General features: G+C 36.4%; 1 protein-coding gene across 1 annotated transcript; it reads left to right on the forward strand.

Moving 5' to 3' along the window:
* Positions 1–291: 291 nt before the first annotated feature.
* Positions 292–1,224, forward strand: LOC120226040 (olfactory receptor 2L5-like). The gene has a single exon (XM_039224230.1). It carries the CDS (start codon positions 292–294, stop codon positions 1,222–1,224), a length of 933 nt encoding a protein of 310 aa, XP_039080161.1.
* The last annotated feature ends 10,360 nt before the right edge of the window (positions 1,225–11,584 follow it).

Genomic DNA, 11,584 nt, shown 5'->3' on the forward strand with positions numbered 1-11,584 from the left:
TCACTCATATCACATTCAGGTAGGTATTAATATTTACCTTTTATTATTTCATGGATTCTTTACAGAAGATTTTGAATGTATATGCTTTCACCTAACCTTGTGATTTTGTGAAACAACATAGAATTACTTTCTCAAAATAAGAAATATTGAATATTTGTTTAAGGAACTAGACATTTCATGAAAACTTCATAATTAGATTAAAATAATTTGAATAAAATGTAAAAACTCACATTTCTTTATTTTTTCACACTTGAGTTTTTCTCTTTTTTCAAGAAAACCAGTGAATAAAAAATGGAAAATAACAACAAAACATTAACAGGCTTCCTTTTACTGGGGTTGTTTCCACCATCAAGAATTGGATTGTTTCTTTTCATTCTCATTGTTCTCATTTTCCTAATGGCTTTTTTTGGCAACTTGTCCATGTTTTTACTTATCCTTCTGGACACTCATCTCCACACACCTATGTATTTTCTACTTAGTCAGCTGTCCCTCATGGATCTGAACTACATCTCCACCATCGTCCCCAAAATGGCATCCAATTATCTTTTTGGAAACAAGTCTATCTCCTTCATTGGGTGTGGAGTACAGAGCTTCTTCTTCTTGACTTTAGCAGGTGCAGAAGGATTACTATTGGCCTCTATGGCCTATGATCGTTATGTGGCTATTTGCTTTCCTCTTCACTATCCCATTCGTATGAGCAAAAAAGTGTGTGTGCTGATGATAACAGGATCTTGGATAATGGGCTCAATCAACTCCTGTGCCCACACTGTATATGCCCTTCATATACCTTATTGTCGATCCAGGTCCATCAACCATTTCTTCTGTGATGTACCAGCCATGCTGATTCTGGCCTGCATGGACACCTGGGTCTATGAGTACACAGTGTTTGTGAGCACCACAATTTTGATTGCATTTCCTTTCATCGGCATTGCATGTTCCTATGGCCGGGTTCTCCATGCCATCTGCCGCATGCACTCAACAGAAGGAAGGAAGAAGGCCTATTCGACCTGCAGCACACACCTCACTGTGGTGACTTTCTACTATGCACCCTTTGCTTACACTTATCTACGCCCAAGATCACTGAGATCTCCAACAGAGGACAAGGTTCTGGCTGTCTTCTACACTATTCTAACCCCAATGCTTAACCCTATCATTTACAGCCTGAGAAACAAGGAGGTTATGGGAGCCCTGAGAAGGGTGATTCAGAAGGCCTGCCCTGTATAAATGTAGAAAAAGGTCTCTTTAATCCTTCACCCTTAAAAATACAGCCTTTTCATCTTTTACACTCATTAGGAACAATGCCATTCCAAGATTGAAGACAGGGATTATATTAATCTAGAAAATTAAGATAAATGAGATTTGACAAAACAATTTAATATTCTAATTATTTTTTGTTGTTTTTGTGGTAATTTTTCAATAAATAGAAAGAACATATATTTTCCCTTAGCCTGTGGATAAGATATTATTAATACATTGAAATGATAATGGAAATAGTCCAACATGATGGTATTACGTATTAAATAATTCTTATATACTTAGTATGTCTTCCCAAATGGCTAAAATAGGAAAAAAATAACAAAAAATGTTATAACATTCCCAAGTTTCATATGTGTGTGTGTGTGTGTGTGTGTGTGTGTTATAGTTTACACTTACCTGGTGAAAAGTGATTCTTCTCTTTCCTTATTTTCAGGGGAAGTGATAGTTATAGAGATTGGGCAAAGAACTCTGAATGGAATTAGACATTCTTACACCACTAAAGAGGAAATACAAGTTTATATATTTTATGATAAGAACACTGGAAGTAACTAGATGAATCCTAAGAAAGCAACTTATAACAGGTCTACATGATCAGGATAATTAATTGTGATCAGGAAGATGAAAAATAAGACTATGGAAGAATGAGATACATTTTCTAAAAGGATTGATGGGAGTTATATATTGTTTAGTGCAGATTAATCAGTCTGAGCTATTCCCCAATCATCCTACAAAATACTCAACCCAAAAAGCCATTAATTACATTTCCTAAGATAATTTCTGTTATCAGCATTTCACTATATATTTAGTGTTCTTATAATTCTACTGAATGATATTTGGGAGGTTTGGTTTAGTGTTAACCTCTCTGTAACACTATTTTTAATAGATATTCTTGTTTAGTGACTAGCATACAAAGGTATTTCCATTACCTGCAACATAGCTCTACACCTGGGCACTATAAATGAAGAGCTATTACTGTTTATGGAATAAGTCTGCTATGCTCTTTATTTTATAAGAACAGGCGTAAATAAGGAAGCTAGGATTAACATGTAAGAAATGATAAACCCTGTATTATCCAAAGCATCACAGTGATGGATGACTGATATGTTAGAATTGGAATTATATATATTTTTCCCCAAATAGAAGATCTGCATATTAGATTATATACTGTAGTTTTGAATATGTTTGTACTAAAATTGAGTCCTTAGAGATTCACTCTTTGATATCAATGACCAAATGCTCATTTAGCATTACTCTTTACTAGCAAGGTTTTCCAGTTGATTTAATTTAGGATTTGAAATGTAATTAGCTGGGGTTCTTAACTAAAGTAAATTATTTTTTAACATAAATAAAATCAGTACCACATAAGCAGAAAATATTATATTAAAAAGAGTGAGAGAGGCATTGGGCTGTGTCCAACTACTCGATATTCGTTCAGGTCATGATCTCTCAGTTGTAAGATCAAGCCCCACATTAGGCTCTGTACTGAGCATGCCGCCTGCTTGGGATTCTATCTTTCCCTCTCTCTCTGCCCTTCCCCTTCCCTTGAACTCTCTTCTCTCTTTAAGAAAAAATTAACATTAAGAAAAGCACTGAGACTTTCAGACTCTTCAGAAATGCTGATCCAATAATGTCTGGAAACTACATAACCAAAATCAATTTCCAAAATGTGCCTGAGATGTATTCATATAGCTCATATCATTCACAGCTCAAAAATCCCATGATGAGCTCCTCTGAAAACTTGATGAATTACAATAAATACTTATTTATTATTATTGTGCTGTTTGCTTATTGGATGTACGTATCCCTTGCGTTTTTGAAGATATTCACTCCAAAGTTAGTTTGAAATTTACTAAATAAAGATTTATTAAAAAGTATGAATTTATGCCCTTTCTATAATGAAGAGTCAGATGAAGAAAAAACTATTTATTACTAACATAGACATCAGAACTTTTGTTTCCTAAGACATGTCAAGAAGGAAGTCAGATACATAAGAATGGTCAATGTTCTCTAAACTTTCTTTTGAAACAATTGTTCTGTTTTGTGATGAATATATAAGAAAGACATATTTCAAATATGCAAATGTGATTACATATTTAACAGCCTGTATTGTTTGTTTTTTTGTTGTTTATTTATTTTTGAGACAGAGAGAGACAGGCACGAGCAGGGGAAAGGTAGAGAGAGAGAGAGTAGGAGACAGAGACTCTGAAACAGGTTCCAGGCTCTGAGCTGTCAGCACAGAACCTGATGTGGGGTTTGAACTCAAGAACCGGGAGATCATGACCTGAGCTGAAGTCAGACGCTTAACCGATTGAGCCATCCAGGAGCCCCCAAAACCTGTATTGTTTAATAAAAACTTCAAATAGATTGAAATAGAATTTTTAAATGTTTATTTTGAAAGAGAGAGAGAGACAGGGGGAGGGTTAGAGAGAGAGAATGGAGAGAATCCTAAGCTGCCTTTGAGCTGTCAGTGCAGAGCCCTACATGGAGCTGCAACTCACAAACCATGTCATCATGTGCTGAGCAAAAACCAAAAGTCAGATGCTTAACCAAATCAGCCACCCAGTCGCCCAAGAACTTTTTAAATAAATACATAGAAACTTCACTGTTATTACTTAGATTTATTTAAAAAGATGAGCTTAAACATATATGTATTAAATTACATGAAATTCATGTAAGTAGAAGTCTATTTTCTCTTACATGTTATTAAGCATTCCAATACCATTTAATAAATAAGTCATCCTTTCTATTTTAGGTTGACTGGGCACTTTTATTAGATATTGTGTTTCTACACACTTGTGATATGATTTTGAATGCTTCATTTAAAGAAAAAAAATTAAATTTATTTTTGAGAGAGAGAGAGAATGAGCAGGGGAGGGGCAGAGTGAGAGGGAGACACAGAATCTGAAGCAGGCTCCAGGCTCTGAACTGTCAGCACTGGGTCTGACGCAGGGTTCAAACTCATGAACCTTGAGAACACAGCCTGAGCTAAAGTTAGAGCTTAAGAAACTTAGCCACCCAGGTGCCCCTTGAATGCTTCACTTTTATTCTCCCTCATTTCTTTTTTTTTTTTTTAATGTTTTATTTATTTCTAGGAGAGAGAGACAGAGACAGCGTGAGCAGGGGAGGGTCAGAGAGAGAGGGAGTCACAGACTGAAACAGGCTCCAGGCTCTGAGCTGGCAGTCAGCACAGAGCCCGACGCGGGGCTCGAACCCACGAACCGCGAGATCATGACCTAAGCGAAACTCGGTCACAAATGGCAAGATTTCATTATCCTTATAAATATATTTAATATAAATATGTAAACATATATATTTCATTTTTATTTAATATGCTATGTGTTACATATAAATATGTATTTATTATATCTATATTTCTTACATATATATTTTATATACACATAGGAATATGTATATTCTTATATATATTTACATTTATAATGTCATACTATTATATTCTTTTAAAAAGTATACATATATGTATATGTCTATTTAAACATACATACCATGTGTATAAGCATATTTCTTTATGTGTATTTAAATACATTTAAATATAGTCTATATAATGTATAGTTAATACATTATATAAAACTATGTAATACATATAATTTATTCACTCAGCCATCAAGGAGTTTTAGGATATTTAGGTTGATTTCTTATCTTAGCTTCTTAGCTACTGTGAATAATGCTGCAATTAACATAGGAATGACCAATGAACATAGGGATGCATAAACCTTTCCAAGTAGTGTTTTTGTATTCTTTGGATAAATACCCAGCAGTGGAATTGCTGTATGATATGGTAGTTCCATTTTAAGTTTCATAAGGAAAAGTCCATACTGCTTCCTGTAGTGGCTGCACCAGTTTACATTCCCCCCAATAATGAACAAAGATTCCCACTTATCCATATCTTCACTAACATGTTATTCCCTGTCTTTTGAAAACAGCTATTCTTAATAAGTAAGATGATGCTTCATTGTGTTTTTTATTTGCTTTTCCCTAATTATTTATGACATTGATCAGCCTTCCCCCCACTTTCTTTACATTTTTGGCCATCTGTATGTCTTCTTAGGAAAACAATCTCTATTCATGTCTTCTGTCCACTTTTTAATCAATTTTTATGGTATTGAAATAGTGTGTTCTTTATGTATTTTGAATACTAGCCCTTCTTACTATACATATGATTTGCAAGTATTTTTTTCCTATTCAGTACTTTGTCTTTTAATTTGCATTGATGGTACTATTTTCTGTGCATATTTTTAGTTTGATGTAGCCCCACTTATTTTTACTTTTCTTCTTTTTGCCTGTTGTGTAAGATTAAAAAATAATAATTCTTATAAATATCTATGTTAATGACCTAACCACCTGTTTCTTCCAGAAGTTTTATGGTGTCAATTCTTACATTTGTCTTTAGTCCTTTTTAAAATAATTTTTGTGTTGGGGCGCCTGGGTGGCTTAGTCGGTTAAGCATCCGACTTTCGCTTAGGTCATGATCTCGCGGTTCGTGGGTTCGAGCCCCGCGTCGGGCTCTGTGCTGGCAGCTCAGAGCCTGGGGACTGTTTCAGATTCTGTGTATCTCTCTCTCTGCCATTTCCCCGATCATGCTCTGTCTCTGTCTCAAAAATAAATAAACCATAAAAAATTAAGAAAAAAAACCAACACAAGATGGGAATGGTACATAGAAATATTTTGGGGAATATATTGTTGATAAATCTAGGTGTAACAGATATACAGATGAAAAATAATTTGATGGTGACTTTCTTGATATTGCTGGAATGATGATGATAATAAGGGTAATAAATATCACACCTGGGGGTGCCTGGATGGGTCAGTCAGTTAAGAGTTTGACTCGGGGCGCCTGGGTGGCTTAGTCGGTTAAGCGTCCGACTTTCGCTTAGGTCATGATCTCGCGGTTCGTGGGTTCGAGCCCCGCGTTGGGCTCTGTGCTGACTGCCAGCTCAGAGCCTGGAGCCTCTTTCGGTCTGTCACTCCCTCTCTCTCTGACCCTCCCCTGCTCACGCTGTCTCTCTCTCTCCTAGAAATAAATAAAACATAAAAAAAAAAAATTTAAAAAGAGTCTGACTCTTGGCTTTGGCTCTGGTCATGTTCTCATGCTTTCATGGGTTCAGTCTTGCATTGGACTCTGTGCCGCTGGTGCAGAGCCTGCTTGGGGTTCTCTCTCTATCTGCCGCTCCCCCATTTACACTGCCTTCAACGATCTAAAATATAAATACATACATACATAAATACATAAATAAATAAACTTTAAAAATTAAAAGAAATCACACCTATTGGTCAGTGATGAATTATGCAAAGGACATCTGTAATATCCAGAATACATTATCTTCCACAATCTTATGTTACTTCTTGCTTTTTTTCTTCCACCTTTATTGAAGTATACTTGACAAGTAAAGCTTGTATGTATTTAATATATAAGTTGATACTTTGAAAGAGATACACGTTGTGAAATAATCACTATAATCAAGGTAATTCACATATCATTCAACTTACACAGCTATATTCTTTCTTTCTTTCTTTCTTTCTTTCTTTCTTTCTTTCTTTCTTTCTTTCTTCCTTCCTTCCTTCCTTCCTTCCTTCCTTCCTTCCTTCCTTCCTTCCTTTCTTCCTTTCTTCCTTTCTTCCTTTCTTTCTTTCTTTCTTTCTCTTTGGTGTCTGAGATCACTTAAAATGAACTCTCCTAGAAAATTTCAAACATACAATACAGCCTTGTTAACTATATTCACATGATGTATGAGAGATATCCAGAATGTATTCATATTGCATAATGGAGGTTTTTTAGACTTCAACCTAAATCTCCCCATATTTCTCATTCCCTTCAGCCATTGACAACTGGCATTTCATTTTCTGCTTCTATTGTAGATTCCACCTACCAGTGTAATTGGGCACTGATTGAATTTCTGTATATGGCTTATTCTACTTAGCATAATGTCCTCCAGTTTCATCTATACTGTTACAAATGGAAGTATTTCCTTTTTCAAGGCTTTTATGTATATTAAATATTCCATATTTACTACAAACACCATATGTTCTTATCCATTTACTTGTTGATTAATTCTTTGATTGTTCCCATATCTAAAATGTTGTAAATAATGTTGCAATAATCATAAGAGTGCACATAATTCCTCAAGATATTTATTTTACTTCCTTTGGATATATACCCAGAACTGGGATTGTAGGATCATATATTATTTATACTTTTAATTATTTCAGGAACTCCCATACTCATGTATAGAGTGGCTGCCCCAGTTTACCTTTCCAGCAGGAGTGCACAAGCATCCTTTTTCTTCTGACCAACACTTATAATTTGGTGTCTCTTTAGTAATAGCCATGACTCATTTAATTGGCAGGCAGGGTAGGGCATGAGAATCTTTCTACTGCCCATGGTATTAGCCTGGAAGGAGAATGTAATACTTGGTGCTCATCAATCTCTTCATCCCAGAGAGTTTAGGCAGCTCCTCTGACATTTGTACAAATTCAAGTTCTGAAACTTTTGTGATGAGGAAAACAAAGGCAGGAAGAATGGAACTAAAAAGGTGTTACCTTACAACCTGTGTCCCACTGATGTTCATCTGAAACATGCAGATGATGATGTTTCTGAAGGGCCTCATAACTAATGTTTTACTTTATGATAAATGGTAACCTATCTTGACAAGAGTCAGACCCCCAGAGTCCTTGAAACCTCATTTTCAACACAAATTCCTTAGAGAGTTACTTATCCTTAACCAACCTATGAAAAATTAGATAATCAGTCACTCCTCACAATCACAAATACAACTTTTTCTGCCCATGGGTCCTGTCACTGTGATTTAATAAAAGTACCCTTTTCCCCTGAAAACATCACAAAAATATTTCTTGACAATTTGCCTGATGGTGCCCCATGATTTTATATTCTATTTGCACTTTTAAGTGTTTTTTTTTTTCAATTTTCTGTGCCCCAGGGAAGACAAATCAGTTCAAGGCAATATCCCTGACCACTGCATATTAGAGCATTGTGGAGTGTGGTGGGTTTTATTTTCTTTGTTTTGTTTTTTGGTTTATTGGGTTTTGTTTTTAATCAAGCCTCCATCTTTCTTTCTGTTCTTCATATGGTCTTCCTATCTTTTGAAACGTAGACGCTGTTCACCCAGCCCACATTTCTTCAGGAGGAATTGCTCTATATATTTGTGTTGATTTGGTGGGAAAGGGAGGAAGTGAGTCCATAGTCTCCCTGCATCATCTTATTGGAACTGAACTTGAGGCTTCTTTTTTTAAAGTAAGGAATTGTAGATTTCAGTAAAAAATGTCTTAGGAGGTCTGTAAACTCACCTTGCCCCATGGATACAACTAAATAACATTCACATCTGTGTAAGCAACCTATGTAAGGACCCAAACACTGACAGAAGCAACCACAACTAAATGTAGAGAAGAGACTACATCTAAAAAGCAGAAGGGACAAAGATACTATCTGTAGTTAAACAGATCCATACGATTGATTGTGGGAGTGAAGGACACTGTGGACCTTTGAGAGGGGAAAGAAAAAGGCCCATACACTGGGTAACCCACACAATGAAGACAAATCCCCATGGCATTTGACTTTAAAGACCTAAGGGCCCAAAATTTTGGTAGAACTTACAACCAATAATACTTACAACCTGGAACTTTAAAATTCAGAGTAATAAGCTCTGGGAGAATGATCAGGGTGAAATGAAACTGAGACTGCCCTTGAAGAGACAGCACAGTAGCCCTAAGAGATAAAGCATAGAAGAAGTAATTTGCAAAACACGTGGAGTGTATGGGAAGGATATTAATTACTGATCTCAAAGCATGCATTGGAGGGATGGAGATTCTTGAGGAGTTTCTCCAGGGACAAGAAAGATGGAAGGTGCCATTTCCCACCCTTCATCTCCTGTATAAACAATTAGCCTCCTTCAAGAAATAAGACTTTTCTGATCCCTCTGCTTAACTGCCTAACACTGATGAAGTGTCCCTACATACACTTTGTGCATCTGTCCCCTCCACTCTCCTGACCTAGCTGTCTGCAGCTACAGTTCCCCCCTCCTATTGGGAACCTGCACACAAAACTTACTAACGCTACACATCTGTCCCTCACATATGAAACAGACACATCCAATGCTCTCTAGGCTGGAGCCCATCCAAAATTTGCCAAAAGTCTGCCAATAAGCAAACAGCAATGACAAGTGTCAGCACAAATCCAAAATATCTCCTGCATAGGGAGAGGGAAAGATAACAACAAAGACTCATGCCTCAGCAATGAGCTGGTGACATACAGTTGGTTTGACTACAAAGCCCCGCCAACCAATGAAAACTTCTAAGGGGGAAATACAAGGAAAGTGCCTTACAGTTTGGTGGTACTGCATCTCTGTAAAATGCTTGGTATGTTGCAGTCCAAGACCAAGGAGGACCCACATTGGCCCACAAATACAATTGGGACCAAATACTGCCCATAACTGAAAAGAGAGCCACTGCACACAACTAAACTGAAGGGAAAAGTGATTTGGCCACAGCATCAAATGCACACAACACACATAGGAGATACTTTGAAGAAGTAGATCCTAATGAAACAGAAACACGGAACTCTAGGGCAGCATAGGGCCCCTTATTCATAAGGCTACTCTTTCAAAACCAGGAGACACTTTTTACTTTCTCAACACAAAGAAACAGACACAGAGAGTTAGTCAAAATGAGGAGACAAAGAAATATGTCCTAAATGAAAAACAGAACAGAATCATCAGGAGACCAAAATAAAACAGAGTTAACTAATATGTCTGATAAGAAGTTTAAAGTAATGACCATAAATATATATGTGGGGCTTGATTAAAAAGTGGACATCAGTGAGACTTTTAACAAAGAGATAGGAATTTTTAAAAATGAATGCAATACCTCAATAAATGAATTTTATTTTATTTAAAAAAATTTTTTAATGGTTTATTTATTTCTGAGAGAGAGAGAGACGTTGTGAGCAGGGGAGGGTCAGCGAGAGAGGGAGACACAGAATCTGAAGCAGGTTCCAGGCTCTGAGTTAGCTGTCAGCACAGAGCCCAACAAGGGACTCGAAACCATGAACGGTGAAATCATGACCTGAGCCGAAGTCAGACGCTCACCTGACTGAGCCACCCAAGCGCCCCAATAAATGAATTTTAAAATACACTAGATGGAAAAAAATAAAAGGCTAGAAGAAGCAGAAGAATAATCAGCAAGGTAGAGTACAAAGTAATAGAAAGTAATGAAGCTGAGCAGGTGAGGGGGAAAATGCAAAATGAGCATAGATTTAGGGAACACGGTAATACCATCAAGTGTAATAATATCCACATATAGGGATAGCAGGAAAAGATAGAGAAAGGGAGACAGAATTTTTTTTGATGAAATAATGCTTGATAATTTCCCAAATAATAAGAAGAAAATAAAAATCCAAATACAAGAGGCAAAGGAGCCCTCAGCAAAATCAACCCCAAAAGGTCCACACCAAAACAGATTGTATTAAAGTCTAAAAAAGTAGTGATAGAGAATTTTAAGAACAGTAAGCCCTGGGTGTTACATGTAAGTGATAAATCACTAAATTCTACTCCTGAAACCAATATTACATGATATGTTAGGCAATTAGAATTTAAATAAAAACTTGAAATAAATAAACAAATAAAGCTGTAAGAAAAAAGAAAACAGTTACATACCAGGGACACCCATCAGGCCATCAGCTGATTTTTTAGAAGAGAAATTACTGACCAGAAGAAAACAGTGGAGCACCTGGGTGGCTCAGTTGGTTCAGCGTCTGACTTCAGCTCAGGTCATAATCTCATGGTTCACAAGTTTGAGTTCAAGTCAGGTCCTGTGTTGATAGATCAGAGTCTGGGGCCAGTTTCTGATTCTGTGTCTCCCTCTGTCTTAGTCCTCCCCAGTTTGCACTCTGTCCTATCCCTTTCTCTCTGAAAAAATAAACATTAAAAATTAAAGACAGAGAGAGAGAGAGAGAGAGAGAGAATGGCATGATATATTCAAAGTCTTGAAGGGAGAAAAAAATGTAGCCAAGAAAATTATATCCATGAATGGTATCATTCTGAATACAAGGAGAGATGAATACTTCCAAGACATACAAAATTTAAAGGAATCCATGATCACTAAACCAGCCCTACAAGATATGTTAAAGGGGACCCATTGCATGGAAAGGAAAGACCATAGTTAAGAGTAAGAAGAGTAGGAAGCACAAAAGCACTAAAAATAAGTATATTTCAAAACATCAGTCAGGGGACTCACAAAAGGATATAGATAAAGTATAATATCATATACCTAAACCATAGATGGAAGAGGGGTGAAGAAT

This window comes from Hyaena hyaena, unplaced genomic scaffold, assembly GCF_003009895.1.
Source record: "Hyaena hyaena isolate Hyena2069 unplaced genomic scaffold, ASM300989v1 scaffold_1587, whole genome shotgun sequence".
Lineage (NCBI taxonomy): Eukaryota > Metazoa > Chordata > Mammalia > Carnivora > Hyaenidae > Hyaena > Hyaena hyaena.